Source organism: Camellia sinensis, chromosome 1 (assembly GCF_055761805.1).
Source record: "Camellia sinensis isolate YWXY chromosome 1, ASM5576180v1, whole genome shotgun sequence".
In the NCBI taxonomy this organism is placed as follows: domain Eukaryota; kingdom Viridiplantae; phylum Streptophyta; class Magnoliopsida; order Ericales; family Theaceae; genus Camellia; species Camellia sinensis.
The window spans coordinates 81,086,315-81,109,457 of record NC_138961.1 but is presented as its reverse complement, the minus strand read 5'-3'; the positions used below and the strand labels follow the sequence as shown (position 1 = coordinate 81,109,457).

The window sequence follows — 23,143 nt, the reverse complement described above, 5'->3', positions numbered from 1 at the left end:
GGCCCCATTGGATGAAGGGATTGGAAAGGAAGATCTCGCCTCCAGCGAGGGGGATTAATCTCTGTAACGAAGTGTAAAAAAATTTGTTTTTGTTTGTTTTGTTTTTTGTTTTTTTTTTTTTTACATGCAAGGTCTGTAATGAATTGTAGAAAAGTGCAAGTTTGTTAATAAAATGACGAGTTTTCTTATTGTTGTTATTGTTGTTATTGCTTTGATTTGTAAAGTTTAAATGCTGAATAATGGCTGTGTAGAATTGAATAAAAATGGGTAAGAAAATTTGGGAATATGAAATTTGAAAATTTTGGTAAAATGGACAAACAAGCATACTTGGTCTGGATGAGGCCAATTTTAACTCAGACTGGCTAAGTTCTCCGTGCCCAGTCTAGCTAAGGCTTGAAGGGCTCAGTCGGGCTAAGGCTTTAGGTATCTCAGTCTGGCTAAGTTCTTCATACTCAATCTGGCTAAAGCTTGAAGGGCTCAGTCGGGCTGAGGCTTTAGTTATCTCAGTCTGGCTGAATTCTTCATGCTCAATCTAGCCGAGGCTTGAAGGGCTCAGTCGGGCTGAGGCTTTAGTTATCTCAGTCTGGCTGAGTTCTTCACGCTCAGTCAGGTTGAGGCTTTAGGTATCTCAGTCAGGCTAAGTTCTTCATGCTCAGTCTGGCTGAGGCTTGGTCAAAAAGTTGTCATTGAAACGCAACACAGATAATGGAGATGCCAGATTCTTGTCATTTAAGGCACAGCCTGTTGATCACAAGTTTACACCATGTATGGAAATGGCATAAATGAACAAGTGTGCAGATCAGGAAAAGAGCACATACAACAATTGAAAAATACAAAAACAGGAGATGCCATTTCACTGGAAGTAACACTTTAAATGCTCGGCATTCCATGGATGTGAGAGGTCTCTGCCTTCCATATCTTGGAGACGGTAAGCGCCCGGGCAGGGTCTGGCCTTGGCAACATAGGGTCCTTTTCATTTGGCTGCTAGCTTGCCCTCAGTCGAATTTTTAGTTGCAAGGGTTACTTCGCGCAAGACTAGGTCACCCACAGCGAACTCTCGAGGTCGGGCAAAACGGTTATAATGTGTTCTCATTTTCTGTTAATATAACACCCGTTTGACAGCAGTTGTCTCTCGAAGTTCTTCAATTAGGTCCAAGTCAACCCGACGTAACTCTTCGTTTAGTTCTGGATTCGGGTGTAAAATACGGGGGGTCGGTAGGCCGATTTCTACAAGGATGACGACCTCAGCACCGTATATTAGGCGGAAATGGGTCTCTCCAGTACGGGTTCGGGCGGTCGTCTGATAAGCCCAGAGCACGTTCGGTAATTCCTCAGCCCAGAGTCCTTTAGCGGCTTCTAGCTTAGTTTTGATGATCTTTAGAAGGGAGCGATTTGTGACTTCGACTTGCCCATTAGCTTAAGGATGACCTGGGGAAGAGAAACATGGCCTAATGTGGAGCTCTGCATAGAATTTCCTAAACTTGGCATTGTCGAATTGCTTGCCATTGTCCGAAACGATGGCTTGGGGGATTCCAAATCGGCAGACGATCGACTGCCAAATGAACATAGTGGTGTTTCGCTCAGTGATTGTTGCAAGGGGTTCTACTTCCACCCATTTGGTGAAGTAGTCAATGGCAACAACAGCGAACTTGGTTTGGCCTTTACCAGTAGGTAAGGGGACGACTAAGTTGATGCCCCACTTGGCGAAGGGGTAGGAGCTATTGAGCGTAATCAGCTCTGTTGGTGGAGCATGTGGGATGTTGGCAAAGCGTTGGCGTTTATCGCACTTGAGTACAAATTCGGTGGCATCTTGGTTGAGAGTAGGCCAGAAGTAGCCAGTGCGAAGGATTTTATGAGCCAGAGACATTGCACCCGAATGATTGCCACAAATGCCCTCATGGACTTCTCTCATCACATAGGTCGCTTGAGTAGGACTGAGACACCTGAGGTATGGGCGTAAGAATCCTCGTTTGTACAGTAGGTCGTTGATGAGGATATAATTGAAGTGTACCGCTCGAACTGATCGGGCGGTCGAGTAGGTGCAGATCGATCGGGGCGAGCGGGTTAGTCGATATACTGAGGGGTTTTGCTGTGTATATTGGGTGGTTCTGGTTTCAGATTCTTTTCGCTTCTCCTTGGAGGTTGGGTTTTTGGTTGTAGTATCTTGGCAAGCTGCCAGAGAGTCTTCGGCGTTCATATATTTTTGGGCTTTGGAAATGAGGATGGCCATAGAGGTTGGAGGGTTTTTGGAAAGGAAGAAGAGGAAATCAGATGATCGTAAACTGGCCATGAAAGTCGTGAGGATGACCTTGTCATAGTTTTCCGCCACCTGTAGGGCTTCGGTGTTGAAACGGGTGACAAAGCTACGTAGCGACTCCCCCTCCGTCTGGCAAATGTTAAGAAGCTATGTTGCCGGACGCCGCTGGCGTTGAGCACCAATGAAATGGCTCAGAAAGGCATCACTTAGGTGTTGGAATGTAGAAACGGAGTCTTGTGGTAGCTGACTAAACCATAGTCAAGCCGACCCCTTAAGCGTCACGAGAAAAGCCCGACACATGATCTCATCAGGAAAAGCATGGACGATCATTAGGGTTCTGTAAGTCTCCAAATGGTCAATTGGGTCCGTTATGCCGTCGAAAGAGTCGATCGAGGGCATTTTGAACTTGGGAGGTAGGGGTTTGTCTCTGATGGAGGCGACAAATGGGGAGTTGGCTGTTGTGAAGGGTTTGTTTTGTATGTTCTGCATAACTCCTTGAAGCTGAAGTTTCATGGCTCGAAGTTCTACATCTCAGACAGGAACATTGTCACCCCCAAGGGCAATGGAGGCTGAACACTACTAGCCTCTCCTTCAGGGGCAAGTATTTGACCGAACAGATGTAAACCTCGAGGTGGCAGGTTCATGTCTTGGGGTGGAGCTTGCCGGCCCTCTAAGTTGGAAAGGTGGGCTTACTGGAAAGGATGGCTCGGCGTTTGTTCTCGATTGGGAGGGATATCTTGTGGCGGTGGAGAAGGTATAAGGAGGTTTTGCTGGAGCAAAGCATTGATCAAAGCCTGGTTTTGCTCGGCCAAGCGGTTGATGCTGTTGGTGAGTTCTATGAAGTACTGAGGTGGGTTGTTTGGATTGGTAGGGTCAACTTGGGGGTCGACTGTTGTGCTGAGAAGCCATGGATCTCGTTGTGACCATTCACCTTGATGGTCAGCGATGAGGGATTATCGGGAACGGGTCTTCAGTAACAATGAGCATAATTGTCACGCGGAATGGTGTTCCCACAGACGGCGCCAACTGATAGTTCTGCTAATCGTAGGCCCACGCTTCCAATGCCATTCCCTAATCACTGAGCCCACCGGGGTACCTGTACAAAAGCCCAGCGGGGAACGGGAGTCCCCCAGCGGACCCTCCAACGGTCAAGTTAGAAGAGAGAGGAGTTTATGGCGAATGATAGGAGAATAACGATAGGGCACCTAACCTTTTTGTGTCTTGGAAGCCTTCTTATGTCCTTCGTTCATCATTTCCTTGTCCACTCTGACCTGTCACTTTAGCCGAAAGTCTACACTCTAGCTTGCCTTGTTCATGGTGAGGCTGTCTGCTCCGACGTGAAGGGATTATCACATTTAATGCTGCATAGGCTTCATTAATGGCTGATGTGTGGTGCAATAACTCTGCAGGATCTTTGTCTGCTTACATAACTGGTTCTCCTCTTGACAAGTGTTTAGATGTCATTGGTTCTTGGTTTAACGTTGGGTTCCAGTAATGTTGGGTTTTAGTATTTGAACCATGTATTGGGCTCTAAATGGTGGGCCAAAAACTTCTATGGGCCCACCTATGTCATTATCAGAGAGCCAAATCATAATCAATTTTACTTCATTGGACCAATCTTATTAAGATTACTATCACTAATTCAAGTATTATTAAGAAGGGTTTATTACACTTTCTACCTTTAAATTATCGTCAAATTATCTATTTAGTTCCTAAACTATCGATTGAATCTACTAAGTTTTAAAATATATAAATCAAAGTATAGTTAGTTCCTAAATTAGCAATTGAATATATTAAATTCCTAAAATATTTAATTCAAACTTATTTAAGCCCTGAGATAATTTCAAAAACAAAATATAAGGTTCAAAAGAAAAATAGCCAAACCATAAACCAATATGAACTAATTGTTGATTACATTCAATTTACGGATTAAGGTTCAAAAGAATAGAAAATTCTGATCCAAACCATTCCATGTTTTTGTTAATTTTAATAAGGGGTCATACTAACAAGTGCCCATGAACACTTGATAAGGGGTAATTAATAATATTCCATTTCATTTAATAAATCTTGAAACATTTTTAACCCATTAAATAAATTAAATGTATTTAATAACTTTCTATTTTTAGCTTATTATTTAAAATTTAACAAACTTCAAGATTCATTAAATGAGATGAAGTATTATCAATTATTCCTTATCATCAAATTTTCCTAGAGCACTTGTTAACATAACCCATTTACGAAATACCTTCTCTCTGTACAAAAATATAAGAGCATTCTTTTTTACACTATTTTGATATATTTTTATACTTCTTATATTTTTAACAGTTACACCGAACACCTCCATTTATTTATAGATGTAGGTCCTATTATTTGGGTTAGGCTTCCCTCCAATCCGTGATCAAACTGAAATGTGCTGTTGGACCCATGAGGGCCTACCACGGGTCCCGTTTCGATTATCCAAACCATTGAATATGTAAAACTCGTTAAATGCTATATCCAAATAAAAAATCATATTGATCGAATATCGATAGTTACTTGATCGAATCATATTTCCGTCGATAGTAAATACAATGTTCAAAATAAATTGTTGATAAAAATCTAGTCCGATCAAGTAGTTATTGATATCCGATCAACGTTATTTTTATTGAGATAAAGTACTTGACGAGCTCTACATATTAAACAGTTCAGATTATCGAAACATGACTTGTAGTGAGCCTCACGGGCTCAACAACACCGTCTAGTCCAAGTGAACTAGAGACAAGCTGCCCCATTATTTTGTGTCTAAAAATGTAAAAATAAGATAAGAAAATGAATTATATATGTATTGATCTATTAAAAATTCTATTTTCATAGTGACTACTATATAATATGAAAAAATTATTTGCCCGGACCGGAGCTATAATCCTTCTAAATTAAAATGGAAATGCGGTATGTGTGGTAAGATAGAGGTACGCCACCGGTATAGTTTATGCTATAAGATACAAGGTACTTCTAGTAAAGTGTGGGGTAATTTTTTTTACCAAATAGATTCCCAATAAAATGTAAGTTATTTGCCCAAATTAATTATATAGTAACATATTTTTTTGAGCATTGTGACCTATTTTTAACATTTTATCATGTCAAAACTTACTCACCTCAGATTTTAGTTTATTAGATTTTTAAATAAAAACAAATATATTTAAAAAAATTTAGGACAAAACATCAATAAATCTCAAATTTTAATATGCTAAATCATTTGGTCCTGCCTTTTATTTAGCAACAATGATTCATCCCCCTTTTCCTCCCACCCCCTTTGACCCCCTCTCTCTCTCATTGGTTACATTTTCTTTTTCTTTTTCTTTTTTTTCCTGCTCCTCCAATCACCACCCGCCACGTGGCAAAGGGGGGGGTGACCCCCAAAAGGGGGTCCCAAGCATTATTCTTTATTTAGTAGACTAATAAATCCTATTTGAATGTTAAAAGTTCACTATAGGCCTTTTTTAGATTTTCTTCCTTTTCGAACATCACCAACATTAACTACACCAACAACATCATCAAACATCATCAACATCATAAAACATCATCAACATTGATCAAACATCAACTACATCATCAAACATCATCAACAACACCAACATCATAAAACATCATTAACATCATCAAACATCAATTACAACATCACCAACATTGTGAACATCATCAAACATCAAATACATCTTCAACCTCATCAAACATCATAAACATCACCAACATCATAAAACATCATAAAATATCAACTACATCATCAACATCACCAACATTGTGAACATCATCAAACATCAACTACATCTTCAACCTCATCAAACATCATCATACACCAATATGGGATCCAATATATTGATGTTTATACAATATAACAAACAAAGATACATCATACATCAACTACAACATCACCAACATCACCAACATTGTGAACATCATCAAACATCAATTACATCTTCAACCTCATCAAACATCATCAACCTCACCAACATCACCAACATCATAAAATATCATCAAACATCAACTACATCATCATACATCATCAACATCACCAACATTGTGAACATCATCAAACATCAACTACATCTTCAACCTCATCAAACATCATCATACACCAATATGGGATACAATATATTGATATTTATACAATATAACAAACAAAGATACCATACCAAATATAAATTATAACAAACAAAGATACCATACCAAATATAAAAAGGACTAAATGGTTTACAAAAAAAACACTTAGGACTAGATAGAGCAACATTTCCTAATATGGGATTTATGAGTAATTTTTTCAAAAATTTAAGATCACTTTGAATTGTTAAATTTATAATTTTGGAACGAAAATATACCATATTTAGGAATGTGTATTTTAAACTATGATTTGCTAATATAAGCGTTTTCTGACAATTTTGGTTTGGAGAATATTCAAAAAATTTAAAGGATATTTATGAAATTTTTGGAATATAGAATTACTTTTTATTAAACTTGATGGTATTGATATAGTTTGGCTACAAAGAAAAAAGTGCACTTATTTCATCTTTTTATCTTTTTTGGGTCACATCAATCAACATCTCCTCTCTACTTTTTCTACACATAATACAAAAAAAGTCAAAAAGTACACTTATTTAGTCTTCCCAAACTAGGCCTAAATTTTCTAGCCTAGTACCGTGAAGCCGAATCAGAACTGAATCGTTTTCTTTGTGATTTTATTTGGTTTCGGAGGTTTCAAGTTAGGTTTGATTCCTAAATTTATGGAACTATATGAACTTGATTTGGTTATTGATTTACCTCTAAAAACTCCAAACCAAGAATGCAGATCAAAACAATGAAAATCCGTACAAAAAGAGGACCAACCAGTATGAGCACATAGTTTTGCTTTTATTTATTTTGATAATAAATATAATGACGAATACTTAACAATAAAAATTAACAAGTTTTTGCTGGATTCTGTCAGGGCTAACATGGATGTTTAGTGATTTGTCTCTAAGAAACCCTTACAAAACCTTAATTAATCGCTACATATTTCTTCACAGAAGTTTCAACTGTCCCTTTGATACTCAACATTACAGCTCATAACACATGAATATTTTCAATTAATTTGTGTACACCATTAAATAATTAATTTGTAATAATTGCAGAGTCGGTCTCCCGGAAGCTCACCAAAGTTAAATTCTATGCTAAATTTTATGCGGAAATTTTATAATATCCGGCCTATTTTAGAGTGTGTAACATGTATATATATATATATATATATACACGTGTCTCATTTATGTAATATTTAGCTGTAGATGTTAGTTATGAGTTAATTATGATTCAATGTGATATTGATTATCATCTATTATGATTATTTTGCTTATGATAAAAAACATGTTTGATTGCAGTTTATGTACTGTTTGCTTATAATTTATTATTTTTTTAGTTAACGATTAAAAATGATTTCCTATTACATTAGTAATAATTAATACCACAAATATTGCATATTAGAGTGTCTCCGATGCTTTACCAGATCTTTTATCAAATTTAAATTTAATGAAAAATTAATGGAAATGGTGCTCCAACCGTTTCATCAGTTTGATATCAAATTAAAGATATCTCAAATTTTTCATCAAATTGAGGACGTCTAGAGTCTTTCACCAAATTATTGTTGATAGCTATTAGTGCAGGTGCACTGGACTACCGACAAATTGTCCCCCTCGAACATCCACTTCTTTGCAATTTACACTGAGTAATTTACACTGGCCGGTTAACCGGCCAGACATCCTTCTAGTCGTCCTCCTAGTCAACTGATGATTTGATGAAATTTTGTTACAACACTTGATATCAGATCAAACGTTTACTCAAATTTTACTCAAACTTAATATAAAAGCACACATAAATAAATAAACCTTAAAGATGCTCTTAAACAAGGTACATTTAGCAAGCAACCTCACAATTTCCACCATGTTTTGCCACATATTTCTTCTCTTTCTATGTCCTAACAAATTAAGGAGTGTGCTAAAAATTCAAATTGAAATTTTGTAGGCTCTCGGTTTAGTTCAATTTTTATAATTTTTCTTTTAAAATTTGTTTTGAAGAACTAGTTTGGTAAAAATAAAAAATAAAAAACAATACTCATTGTTTTCATATGATTCATCTTTTTTTTTAGCTTTTTCTAGACAATAATTTTTAAAATTTTAAAAATATTTTTTGAAGTAATTTTTTTAAACTAGTTTTTAATTTTTTTTTAAAATCAAAAAATACAATCTAAGAATTCAATCAAACAATTTTTTTGATAATATTGGTAAAAGCAATTCCCAAAGTCGACTGATTGGAAAAATTATGTCTCTGTTGGGGTAAAAATTTTTGCAAATTAAACTAGAATGAATTTTGGATAGAGAAATCTGCAGCGACTCAAAACTAATGAAACAAAAGGCAGATTTTTGTTAAGAAGAAAAAAAAAAATGAAAATAGAACTAGTATGAGGGAAAGATCAGAGAGTGAACAATCCTCCTCCTTGAATGTGATCAAGGGAGCCCCACATGCAAGCATCGAAACAAATGCTAGTTAATGCTTTTTAATATTCACTTCTACATTTTAGTTGGAGCAACATTTTAAAGATATTGCAAGTTGGATGAGCAGATCTCAGTCCCTCCCTCCCCACAGTACTCATAATGAAAAATATTAAACGTCTCAAAAAATTTATTAAAATTTTTATCAAATATGTCATATGATATGAGTCCCACTCTTATATGAGATATTTGATAAAAATTTTGATAACACTTTTACGCACTCTAGCATTACTTCACAATAATTAATACAATTTGGTACACAAGGCCAGGTCATATACCCTGTATATAAGGTTGAAGGATCTCTCTACAATTCCCACAAGTTGAACCAAGAAACAAAGAGGAAAAAGAACTCTAGATATACAGAGAGAAAGATGGCTTGTTGGTCAGCTGAAAATGCCACTAGAGCCTACCTCAAAACCATGAAAATGGTGAGTAATTCAAACAACTCCTTTTCAAAACCCAACAAAGATCACTAATTTCCCCTCCAAATCTCATTTTATTATTATTCTTTTAATTTTCAATTAATTGTACTTAAGTTTTCGTTTCTTCTAAATGCAGGGAACAAGAGCGAAAGAGCCAGATGTAGCTGAGTTTGTATCGGCACTCGCTGCCGGCAGCAATGCACAACTCATGGTTGTTGCATCAGCCAATGCTACCTGCAGCTCCACCACACTGGCATTGGTGGCCGCAGCCCACCAAACCGGTGGACGGGTTGTCTGCATCCTGACCGGGACAGAAGAGCTATGTTTGTCCGCAAAGGCACTAGGTCTTGACGCGAGGCGCGTTGAGTTTGTCATTGGGGAAGCTCAGTCTCTGCTCATGAATGACTACAGGGAAGCTGATTTTGTGGTGATCGATTGCAATCTCAAGAACCATGAGAGAATTTTTAAGGCAGTTGAAGAAGGTAAAAGACATAATGGAACCGTTGTTTTGGGGTACAATGCATTTTGCAACGACTCGTGGTCGTGGGGTGGGTCAAAAACGCAGTTGTTGCCTATCGGAGAAGGGTTGCTATTGACTAGAATAGCAGCAAAAGCCAAGGTTGGTGGTGGTGGTGGAGGCGGCTTCAGAAAGAGAAGTCACTGGGTTGTGAAAGTAGATAAATGCACCGGTGAAGAGCATGTGTTCAGGGTCAGATCTCCACAAATGAAAGTTATTGAAGGTTAGAGTTATTGAGGATTAGTTCCTCAAGGGAATTTTTTATCTCAAAATGTAAATAGCTATCATATATAAATAAATGCAGCAACCTTCTGGTTTTTTCGACAGTTCTGTTGACACAATTCTTAAAATTAAAGATTTAAATTGTTCAAATTAAAACTATAGGGATTGAATTGAAACCGACCAAAACCATATAGAGGGTAAAACTATAAACAAAATTTTTTGCATTGCTATTTTGCACTTGAGAGAATAGGTAAGATGCCATTATGCGGGGCTGCTAGCTCATCAAATGCAAATAAAGTTCAGACTCAATTTAGTATCAGGATATAGATTCATAACCAATTGTATTCAAAGCAGCAATGCTACAGATCAAGCAATACCCTGGAATTAACAAACTGAATATCAATTTAATGTAAAATGCTAACTGAACTTCTTGTTTTAAAAACAGCATAAAAGTAATTAAAAGAAAAGAAAAAGCTAAAGACGCAAAACTATCATTCACCAGTCAGAAAATAAGTTGAAATATCAAAAGGTGCTTTAGAAGCCATCAATTGCTATAATCACAGTATAAAAAAATCAATTAATCAATTTTAAAATTAAAAAATTAAAAAAAAACACTAATGTAAATGTAGCGTTCTGAAGCCTAATTATAATGCTCTACGCTCATAGGTCACATTAGCATGAAGAGACAAAATCAACTTATAATTCTGACTATTTATTTGCTGAATTTTATGTGAGAGACCAACTCAATATGTCTCTGCTATTGTTAACATGTGATCACAAGGAATAATAAGAAATAACAGTAGGATCTAAGGCACGACATAAAAGAGAATAGTCATAATTGTATTCTTTGGAGCTAATTTTAGCAATCAATGTTAATATGTCACATTTGTGAGAAGATATATTCATTAATATCATTCGTCTAATTCTTTGAGGAACAAATTCAAGGTGTCTATTATTGTTGACATGTAATGATAATCTGTTGTATGAGTAAGATAAATACAATCTGACTAGCACAGAGCATGGCAGCAAATTGGGGCTTAAAGAATCCAAACAAGAGAATACCTTTCTAAAAAAATCTCAGAATTTTATGTAGTCCATCATAACAATCTATGAGAATTTGTAACATTAAAAAGATATTTTCATTCTGTTTCCCACTATGTTGTGTCACCCAATTGTCCCAACAACTTAAGCCGATCAAAAAAAAATTTGTCCCAACTCAAGATGTCTCATTGTTGAAATATGTGACTAGATTAGTTGGTCAAGTCCCAACAAGTTGGGCAGACTTGTTTCACAAAATCAAGAAACAATGTTATGTCATGGCATTGTACTCTGTTATCGGTGTTTAACTTATCAAAGGTTGATCCCATGATCCATCATTACTAATTTCCATAATTTTTATGAGGTTACTCTAGGAATATGCCTTGTTTTAAAATATGACAAGCATAATGAGTGAATAGCACATTTTGTATGTTTGTAATTAGCAACACTCTGGCTTTAACACAAAGAATGAACATGTTCATGTTTGTACAACTCTGTAAAGTCAGGCTTGGCTACATATTCTACTGCAATTTTGGTCGAAGAAATTTCTAGTGAAACTTGAACATTCATCAATAGCAACATGAACAATTTCACACCTAATGTCAATGGCACAAGTAAAATAGTTCTTAGGCATCATTGATAAACTCTCTCAACATGGAACAAACACATCATTGCAAAGATTCACGTAGATCATCTATATTTTTATAGAGGCAATAAATACATACACATGTTGATAAGTTACAGAGGCAATAATTTTGAAGTCAATGGTTTTCGTTTGTTGGAGGTAAAGCCACCATTCAAAAAGCAAATATTTAATTGATACAAGCGGTTACAAGTGAAATCACCCATAAAATTCCATTCTAAGCTACAAGAGACTAGGCCACAGTGACATTCACTAGCGAAAGGACACAAAAAATACAACAATATCCGTAGGAGTGGCATCACCTGTAAGTAGTTAGTAGAAAATCTGAATCTCCAGCCTATCACTACCCTTTTCGAAAATACTCAAGCATTCTCTGAAGAATCAAGTCATGGAAATCGGGAACAGTTAGTGTAGTTACCGAGTTCTTGAATTATTGCTTCCATAGATGGCCTCTTCTCAGGCGATTCATGCGTGCACGTCAAAGCAACCTTTGCGAGCTTTGCAGCTTCATATTCTGAGAACCTTCCATGTAGGTTTTTATCAATGAAATCGGGGAATCTACATGACTCAGAAGCAACTCGTATCGAGCTGGTAAGTTTCCTCTTTCCTGACAAGATCTGAAAGACAAGCACCCCAAAAGCATAAATGTCACTTTTCTCGGTGAACCGGCCTGTAGTGGTGTATTCAGGAGCTAGATATCCCATGGCAGCACAGGCCTTGAGTGCGGAGAAGACGATGTCATTGGTCAGAAGTTTGTGCAGGCCAGAATCAGAGAGCAAAGGTTTGAATCGCTGGTCAATGAGCACCTTCCCTGCTGATATGTTTTGATGAACTAGAGCAGGTTTGTTCACAGTGCACCCATGTAAATACTCTATACCTGCTAACAAAGATGGGCAAAGCTTAGTTTTATATTTTTTTAGATTTTTAAAATAAATAAATAACTTTTATGAGGTCTACACAGTAAGATCATGTAACAGCAATCAATACATTTTCTTGAAAGTTGATCTAATATGCAAAGAAAGAGAAACATGAAGAAAACAAATGTACAGACCTCAATTGTTTAAAGTGTGTAGTAAATTGAGGAAGAAAGAACTACTCATTTAAGAACAAAGTGCCAACAACTTCTGGATTTTTATAAGATAAAGCACAATAATGTCGCTGAGCTCCAGGAATTGAATTAACTGAGTAATTTAATTCAAAACTAAGCATCGAAATGGCTTTTTACAAATGAATTGGAAATGATATCATTCCAGGTCTTCTATTAAGAATGAAGTGCAGCATGTCCAAAATATTTTTGATGAAGGAAATGCCAATAAATTATTGTTTTAGTGCCCCTTTTCTTGATGATTGCTACTATGTAAACTGAATCCACAGTGAGTGGTGAATGTGCTTTGAAAAGCCATGCAATAAAAGTGATCAGCTTGAAACAATCAATAAGCAACATCAGAATAGAACTGACCTTTGGCAATGCCATTGATGATAGAAACTCTGGTAGACCACTCAAGGACCCGATTATCCCCCTCCTTCAGGTCAAGATAGTACAGCAAATTTCCATTGGGAATAAAATCATAAATGAGAAAACACTCACCTCGGCCTTTCGAACAGCAAAACCCTCTCAACCTAACTAAATTTTCATGACTCAAAGAGGCCAGAATATTCAGTCCCTTCAAGAACTCATCTTCCTCTGACTTGCAGCTAGTTTTAGTGATGCTCTTAATAGCAACAAAGGACCCATCTCTTAAAATCCCTCTATAGATTGCTGAGAAGTTGCTCCTACCCAACAAATTTTTTCCAGCAAAGTACTGAGTAGCTGACTCAACTTCTTCCAAATTAAACCTATAGCTTTGCAAGGCCTCTTGGGAGAAACCCCCGAAATTGGGATCATCAGCAAAGGGGTCCCACCCTTTGGAGTACTCAAGGCTGACAAGGGGAGAGCCATTCTTCCTGCAAACCTCCACAACCTGATCAGTACTTACATGGTTATCAGATATATCAATTGCACTCCTGAGCTTCTGTTTCCGGCGACGATATTGTGAGAAGGTCAGAACCCCTATTGCAGACAATGAAATAGTAACCACAATTACTCCAATAATAACAGAAGCTTGTGGGGTTTTACAAGAGTTTGAGCATCTAGATTTGCTGCAATTCGACTTCAAGTTTGCTGTATCTGGGATGTCTCTCGTTGAGATACTGGTTGTGCCACTTTGGTAAGGTTCAGGCCTATTTGGATTTGAATGATCCAAAGCACTGCAAGCTCTCAAGGCGGAAAATCCAACTCCACATAATCTTGTGTTGTTTTCATATTGAAATCCTTCAACTAATCTCTTCAAAGCTGCATCATCCACAGTGAAAACAAAATCAAACAGGGTTCAATGTTTTTCTGACTTCTAAATTTTTACACATGAAATTGAAAACTATGTCATGCATAAGTAAATAAACACTTATACCAGGAGGTACATTTCCAGAAAGAGTATTGTTTCGGACATCTAGAACTTCAAGCAAAGGAGCATCAGCTAGTCTTGTGGGAATCGAACCAAAGAGGCGATTAAAACTCAAGTCTAGCCTCATCAACATTCCCAAATCCCCTAATCTTGCAGGGATTGCACCAGTCAATTGATTATATTGCAGAGCAAGGACGCTAAGATTCTTCAGAGACCCCAGCTGTGTGGGTATGCTTCCAGTGAGCTGGTTATAACAAAGCTGCAAAACTACAAAGCAAATAGGCAAAAGCACAAACAAAGTTTAGAATCAGAAAAACAAAAACAAAAACCAGGAAGCCAAACTGCTTAGCACTATTAATGCTTCTTAAACAAAACCTTCATCAGTGGCTTGCAGAAGCACAGAAATTAAAGAAACAGTTTAAAGATTAACAGAAAAATATGAGCTAAGTTCGAACAGTGCAAAACCCTCAAAAGAGTATGAAACTTTCCAAACAAAGATGCAGGAGCAAATGAGTTTGTGAACAAAGCTGAATCTTTTGCATATCTGCAGTCATATAATTATAAAATGTGACCCTCAAGGTAGACCACAGTGAACACAACTATGTTTTTTGGTAAGGAAAAATATAATGTCAGTAAAAGAGAAAACAACATTGAAAAAACAATGAAGGGAACATACCCACTTGTGCAAATCAGAACTGAGCTAAAAAGCTCTTAAAATCCTAGGAGTATACCCTTCAAACTAGGAGTGCACCAATCAGGGAGATCCCAAAACAAGAGCAAACAGTTCTAATTTTGAAATCTATACTGGAATGCACTATCTCTATTAGCTATGCTCCATCAAGAGACCAAACTAGCAAAGTCAAGTGTGCAGTATGGAAGCAATAGAATTGCAGCAGCCATTCTCATCAGCCCCCAAACACACAACACATAGCTCACACCAGCAACCAAACAAACACAGCTCATCTCTAAGTGAGGATTGAGAACCCAAATAAGATAAACTCTATAGAAACAACATACCCAGAAAACTCAAACAGAAAGTAGTTTCTCCATCACATTAGGCACAAAGAAAGAAAACCCACATGAGTTCAGCAGAGAAAAAAAACGAGAGGTAGAACTGTACGACAAGAACGACTACACCAAAAGAAAAGAAGATGAAAAATATTAAAAAAACAGAAACACTCTGAGAAAACCTGGAGACAAGCCATTTGTTTAAAAAGAGAGAAAACACTTATTTAATTCAGTGGAAAATAGGAACATAATAAACACATACATAGAGATAGAGCAATCTAGCACCATAACCTTGTAAACTATCCATGTTTCCAAGTTCAGGAGGTATGTTCCCAGATAGATTGTTGACATTGAGGTAAAGATCACTCAGCTCAGTCAAATTCGAAATCTCTCTGGGTATTTCACCATACAAAGAGTTGTAATGCAGGTACAGACCCGTCAAGTGCTTGAGCCCAGAAATCGCCGGCGAGACCTTGCCGGTAAGGCCTTTGCTCTGCAACGAAATGTTGGCCACTTGACCCTTATCGTTACACGCCACGCCCTCGAATGAGCCGTCACAAGGGTCGCCCGAAACAGTCCATGTAGAGAGGAAGGTGTTTTCTGGGTCGAGACTTGCCTTGATGTCAATGAGTGCTCTGAGCTCGGCATTACCACAAACAAGTGGAGGGTGAGTGAGTAAGAAAAGTGTGAGGAGAGAGAAGATCAATGATGATATACCCATTTCTGTTTTGTCTCAAAATGGACGAAGATGGGATTTTCTCTCGCTATCGTCACTGGGTTTTCTTGTTCTTCTGCTACTTCTTACTTCTTGTGTTTGTTTTTTACTTGCAGAACAGAGACTGATGGGTTCGAATCTCGGCGATTAACCCGTGCGCAAAGTAGAGCCAGACTATCTCATGCCCCGGACAAAATGAAGAGAAGAGCTGCTGACAAAGAGACAAAGTGCAGGGAGAATTCAACAATGCACGGCTGAGGTTATGTTTGTAGCGGATTGGATTCGGTTGGATTAATATTTTTATAATTAACAGTTTTAAGATTATGATTTTTTTAAATTGTGTATTTTATTTTATATTTGGATTGAATTAAAATTATAAGGAGAGATTAATAAAATATAATCTAATTTGATATTTATTGAAGGGGATTGGAGTGAATAGGATATGAGATATTTAATATATTGATCACAAATTATGATCATTTGATAAGTTAGTTCAAACTTTGACTTCCCAATTTATATCTCACTCCTATGTAGGATTGAATAGTCTATCATATGTGGAATGTCATATCAGGATTAATTGTTAGTCTGTACCTCAATTTTTTAACTAAACATTGAATTAATAATTTTATTAGACTATTAGTCCAATCCCAAACATATATCTACCCAAACAAACATGACATTACCGTATGCACCACCCTAGCCTATAAATGGATCAGATTTGGATTTTTCAAAATTTGAATAAGACAAATCTGAATTCGATCCAAATCTGTTTATCTCATATTTGATTATAGATCACTCGAATTTGAATATGATAATTTTGGATATTCGATCCGATTCGATCCATTTATTTATTTATTGAGCTATAATTTTATATAATTTGATTTTTTTTAATTTTGTGTTTTCTTCATTCAAATTGAGAATAATCATATCAAATTATCGGATTAGATCGAATTTTTGCATATTCAAATCCGTTTAATAAACAGATTTGGATTATCGAATTGCCAGATCAGATTTTTTGTAAACGAAATCGAATTTTTGGATTGGATTTGGATCGGATTCGGATTAACTCCAATCCATTAACCCTTACACCAGCCTTAGTTATATTGATATGTTTAGTTATACCTAATGTAATATTTGATTATGATTTTGTTTAATTAAGATTCAAAAAGTATGAAATTATGTCATTTTTTCTTTAATTATAATGTGCATATTTAAGGGTGTGTAGCCTTTGAGAATGTGTACATGGAGGTGCTCGTTCACCGGGTCAAGCCAGACCGATACTATCTAATAAGAGATTTTATGTCTGCCTAAGTTCGCTCATTCCGAATATCGGACCTATACAATCATCTTAAGCCCAGTCTTAATATAAATTATAATTTTAAAATCCGTTCATTGGGCCATATACATAAGCTATTAAAAGAAACTAAACATTATAGTATTTATTATTTTTTCATATGGTAAATTACACAGACACCTCATGAGATTTCTATTTTATACAAATCTCCCCCTCACGTTTGAAAAATTACACTTACCACCTTGTCAGATTAAAATGTCATATTTTTCCCTTAGTCATTATACATATAAAATAATAAAATAATACAAATATTGTGTTCATGTCATTTCAAGGGAAGTAATAATCTTCTTTGGTTTAACTCACACGAAAAATTGAATTTTTTTCTTATTTTTCATGTTTTATTTTTTATTTTTATTGAATTTTTTTTTATTTTTAAGCAATTTTTTTTTTATTTTTTAGATACACAGAATCTAGATATACTTAAGAAGTATAATAATTTGTAATTTTTTTTAAAATAAAAAAATACAAAAATTCAATACATTATCTTTTTTTTTTGTATTCAATGAATTTTTTAAAAAATTTCTGTACAAATTTCATACTTTTTAAATATATTTGAATTAAATTGATCTAATCTAAATATAATGGTGGAAATAAAAATGAAAAATTATATTCATTTATAAAAATGTATACAAAAATATAATAAAAATGTTATGATAGTGATATTGTTGTAAATATAAATCATGTTTATACATGTTTTGTTTTAAAGGAAAAGATCACCATTAAGTTATATCATTGTGTTTGAAAAATCTATATAAAATTTATTTTTATATATCATTACTCAATAAGAATATGTTTGGATAGAATTTAATGATGGAAAGTTGTAAAATATAGTTATGATAATAAGAAGAAGAAATGATAGGAGAAAAGGCAAGATGGTCATTTAGAAAATTTTAGGGCATGATATCAACAATCCAAGGGACAATTTGTAATGAGATTATAAACCTCAAAGAAGGGAATGTAATTTTTCAAATATGAGGGAGATTATTCAATATAATTTACCCTTTTTTTCATAAATAAATAAAGGCATATTGGGTAACTACCAGTTAAATATTCAATACCATATTAATTAAAACACTATATAGTTTTTTAAACCAAACACACCTATAATTTTATAAGCTCAAAATTTTTAAAACCAAACTGTTAGTAGTACATCAAACTATATATATATATATAATTCATGATTTAAATTTCAAACTTCTTCACTTGTTTCATTATCATCTTCTGAAAAGTTATAATCACAATTAACCATTATTTTCAATAATACTAGTTTCCTACATTATTAACAAATAAATTATTAACATGAAATAAAAAAAATTAAAAAATTATACAATTAAAAGGGTGTATATATTTTTAATATATTATATAAATTAATTAGTTTATTAAACATGCACTGCGCCGAGTCGAGCCGGGCCAGAGATAAGCCTTATAGATTAAAATCATATTCTCAAACTCTAAAAAAATAGGACTAAATTAGGTTTGGCGGGCCAACAGGCTGATGTCCACCTATATGTGTACTATAGTCTTTTCCAGTTGCAGAGATACCCGTCAAGTAGAATTCTTTGGAGAAGTCTATGCAGTCAGTAAATTTTGTCAAGAAAAATTTCTTGAATGGAGAAGTTTGGTTAACATTAAGGATGGCAATTTGAACCCGGCCCGACGGGAGCCCGACCCTCCTATCTCGATTAGAATGGTTATATCCCGAAAAATACCCCCGTGGAGACGGGGATGGTATTTAAAATTAAATCCCCGATCAATTTCGGGCCCGGGACAGAGATAGATTTCCCAAGCCCAGCCCTGGCCCCGCCCCCGCCCCCGCCCCCGCCCGAAATTTCCCCGTATGTATATATATGTGTTTAGGTTATATTAATATTATATCTAGTTATATTAATATTATATCTATCTATGTGTTTAGGTTATATTAATATTATATCTATCATTCTAATATATCTCAGCTCTCTCTTTCTCTCTCTCATTCTCTCGTCTCTAAATCTGAGACTGTCTCCTCTCTCTTATCTCTTCACTCGCTCATCGCACCACACCCACCGTCTCTCTCTCTCGTTCTCCTCTACTCTCTTCCATCTATACCCTCTTCCGCATCCGAAGTCAACTCATTGCATCCTCCGACGCCGTTGCCTCCTCCGACGCCACCACCTCCTTCGACGCCACGACCACCGTGCTACCCCTACTCCCGTCCCTCTCTAGATCCTCACCGCTGTATATTACTCCAGGGAAAACGAGATCGATCGAGCATGGTGAAGTCCTCCATGAACCATTTTAAATCTAGATCTAGTTTTTCTGTGTGTGTGTGTGTGTGTGTGTGTGTGTCCATGTGTGTATATATCTATATATTTATGTGTTTTACAACTTCAACTTCTGATTCTGATTGTGTTGTTATATTGTGATTGTGATTGTGATTGTGGTATAAAGAGGTGATTTTGATTATGATTCTGTTTAGGGTTTTTGAGTTGGTTATGATTGTGTTGTTAGATTAGATCTGCAACTGGAGCCTTTTTTTTTTTTTTTGTTCCGGGGAGTTTTCGGGGTCGGGGAAACCCAATCCCCGTTAGGAGGTGGGAATGGGGACGGTGATAGGTTTCCCGTCGGGGATCGGGGCCGGGACCGGGGAAAATTTTGTCAACGGGGATCGAGAACGGAGAGTGTGATCCCCGATCCCGCCCCGGCCCATTGCCAACCCTAGTTAACATTTGGGGTTGTTTGGGATCCAATTAGTTAATAAATACAAAATATATTATTTTAGACAATAGGATAAAATATCATGTTTAGGTTATGGGCAATGATAGAGACCACTAAAAGTGGTGCTCTAAAGCAATCACTAATGATGTGACATTCATTTTAAAAAAAAAAAAAAAACACAACAATACTGCGGCAGTGGATGAGATCTACTATCACATCATTAGTGGTGGCACTAATTAGTGCTCTCACTTATTTTTCTTAGGTTATTTTAATAAATATGATAAAATATTACATCTAAATTAATGTGATTTTAATTCTACTTACACCACAAAAAGATCTCCTTACACCCTTTTTCTTTTTACATCATTTCCAAAATTTAAAATTTTAATTTTATCTCATTACACCCTCAACAATGCCAAATTTTTATTCTTATCTTCTCAAATCCAAAACCTACCCACCGCTAACTATCACCTCCGGAGATCCCTTTTCCCTGACCGGCGAGCCTATCCTTCCTCACTGGCGAGCCCCTCTTCCTTCACCGGCGAGCCCATCCTTCCTTACCGACGAGCACCTTTACTACCACGGTCGCTCTAAATGCCAAGCCCCAGCCTTCTCCACCCCGATTCTCCAACCGGCAACCTCCACCGCCGATACCCTTTTTCGACCCTCTGTGAACCCCTTTCCCTAACTTCCCTCCCCCTCTGGAATCCCTTCCCCAGTCTTCTCGTTCTTCTTATTTGCGACTGGATCTAAGATTTTCAAACGAAGAAGAAAAAGAAGATGACAATGAATAAAAGTAGGTGGTGCGCAAGGAGAGACTGTGGTGAGAAGGGGTGGTGGGGAGTCGCATACATGACAGGAAAGGGCTGTACTGTATGTCGATGTGGAGGGCGGTGAGAGGAAAGAAATTGCAGAGGGATAATGAAGACTTCTCTTCTCATTGATGGCTGCACATGGTAAGAGCATCTCCAACGCAAGAGCCAAAAGGGGAGAATTAGGCATTTTGCCTATTGAAGTCCCATTTCGAAGCTCCAACGCGCTCTGCATCTGAGGAGGCATTTTGCCAATTCTCATTTTGGCTCTCCACAGGTAGCCAGCATCCATTGCTAGGCAAAGCACTCTTCCCGCCATTGTGTTGGCCTCCATCGCTGCTTGTTCCATCTCTGTTCCAGCCCATTGATGATCACGGGTATGGCTCTCTTTCTCTTTCTCCACTTCCCTATTCTTCCCCATCATCTATCTGCAAAGGAATACATGATTTAGGGCAATCCATTTGCAAAAATTGGGTTTGTGTACTGAAATTGGTGCCCTTGTTCATGGAAATTTAGTTTTTTTTTTTTTGTTTTGTTTAATTTTTTTTGTTTTATGCTTCCTCAATCTTTGTTTGGTTAAAGTTACAGAGGTAGAAAAGACCAATCATAAATTAGGTTCTCAAAATATTATCATATTAAAATTTATCTTTTTTCATGGAAACTTGATTTTATTCTTTTGTAGGACTTTTTTATGTGTTTTTTTGTTTTTCACTTCTATTGTCTTTCCTTGGCAAATTTTTTGTTTTATGCTTCCTTGATCTTCGTTTGGTTAGGTGGATGAGGTAGATTTTCGAAATGCACTCAAGGTGTTCGAAGAAAAGACAGACTAGAATTTGGGATGCATGAGTTGAATTGTGAACCCATGTGATGCATGAGTTGAATTGTGAATGAAATTATTTCTTGAAAAAATTAAACACTTTTCTGCATATGAAGGTAAGAAATTAGTTTTAGTAGATTGTAAAATTTGGAATTATAAATTAATGAACAATTAGAACATTTTAATTTGTTAATGCATCACAATTTGTTAGTGCATCACATTTGTTAGTGCATCACATTTTCATTTTAGAACTGTGAATCAGATTAGAACTGTGAATCATAATTGTGAAACTAAGATACACAAAGGATTATCTAAACAAAGCTACAAGCATATCTAACCCATCCATTATCACATGACATTATTTGTTCTTTCTTTCCACATGGTATCCAATTACCCAAAAAAATAAGATTATTTGGATTTGGATTTGGATTTGAGGAGTGATATGTAAAAGGTGAAAAAAAAGAAAAAGAAAAAAAAGGAAGCTCATATTCAAAATTTGGTAAGTCATTTGAAGACTTTAGGTGACAAATTGACATCAGTAAAAAAAAATCTACCCGATACGCCAAAATTAACATGGACCATTAAAATTAAAAAACGAATCAAAATTGATATCTCTCTCACCCATGCCAAATTTGACATGGTTAAAGTCTCTGTCAATTCCATGTTAGATTAAAGCACCAGGAGCCAATTATGTTTGTTATGTTTGCCAACTTAGATACAAAATTTTGGACAAAGATGCTCTTATATTTCTCTCTGCGGTTCCTTGTTTTTTTTTTTTTGTTTTTTTTTTTCCTCTCCACAAATTCATCCTCAAATTCATTATCCAAACAGAACCTAAAAACAAACCAACTTAGGATTTCACTTTATTTACCTTTCACATGAACAATAAAATCAAACAAAGCAAATATCTGTGTCAAATCACAATTGAAACATGGTCATACTCCATGACTGGCACCGATGCTCTTAGCTTTCTCCAAAATCCCGATTGAAACCACCTTGTTCTATTCTTGAACAGAGTTCACAAACTCAGAATCTGTCATTAAAAAATTTCAGCACAACTTGCAAGTAGAAATATATACCTATTAATACAGACCTTAAAACTCCAATAATCATCAATCAGTATTTCAAATACAAAATCACTTCATTCTTATGTATGGGATCTCATATATTATGTGGAAGTATTACTTAAAGTGTATTATGTCAAAAATGTTAAAACTGTTCAAAACAGATTCCAGAGATTTCAAAGTGTATCAGTATAGATGTTTATATATATATATATATCAGTATAGATGCAAATACATTGGTGTGCTTCATAGGATAGCATGTTTGAAGAAATTATAGTTTGTCTATGTTTTATAATTGTGAATCAGATTAGTTCCCATGCATTAGGGAAATTTTAGATGCGATCAAATTACTTTCTATGCATTATGAATCAGATTTGTTCCATCCGTGAATCAGGAAACTTTTAAATTACTTTCAAAGATGTCCAATTATAAATTACTTTGTTCCATTGTGAATCAGATTTGTCCATTAATGTCCAATTATGTCCAATTTTAAATTACTTTCAAAGATGTTCAATTATGTCCATTATGAATCAAATTTGTTCCAATTTTAAATTACTTTCAAAGATGTTTATGTCCATTATGAAT

General features: G+C 35.9%; 2 protein-coding genes across 2 annotated transcripts; one reads left to right on the top strand and one right to left on the bottom strand.

Annotated features, from left to right (window-relative positions):
* Nucleotides 1–9,115: 9,115 nt before the first annotated feature.
* On the top strand, nt 9,116–10,119 carry LOC114258626 (uncharacterized). Its single transcript, XM_028198615.2, has 2 exons — nt 9,116–9,239; nt 9,370–10,119. Exons 1-2 carry the CDS (start codon nt 9,183–9,185, stop codon nt 9,976–9,978), a joined length of 666 nt encoding a protein of 221 aa, XP_028054416.2. The 5' UTR covers nt 9,116–9,182; the 3' UTR covers nt 9,979–10,119.
* Nucleotides 10,120–11,681: 1,562 nt separating this feature from the next.
* LOC114258604 (uncharacterized) lies at nt 11,682–16,095 on the bottom strand. The gene is made up of 4 exons (XM_028198577.2): nt 15,394–16,095; nt 14,101–14,361; nt 13,113–13,985; nt 11,682–12,530 (listed from the first exon to the last, which is right to left on the bottom strand). The coding sequence occupies exons 1-4, from the start codon at nt 15,821–15,823 to the stop codon at nt 12,040–12,042; spliced, it is 2,055 nt and encodes a 684-aa protein (XP_028054378.2). The 5' UTR covers nt 15,824–16,095; the 3' UTR covers nt 11,682–12,039.
* Nucleotides 16,096–23,143: the final 7,048 nt, after the last annotated feature.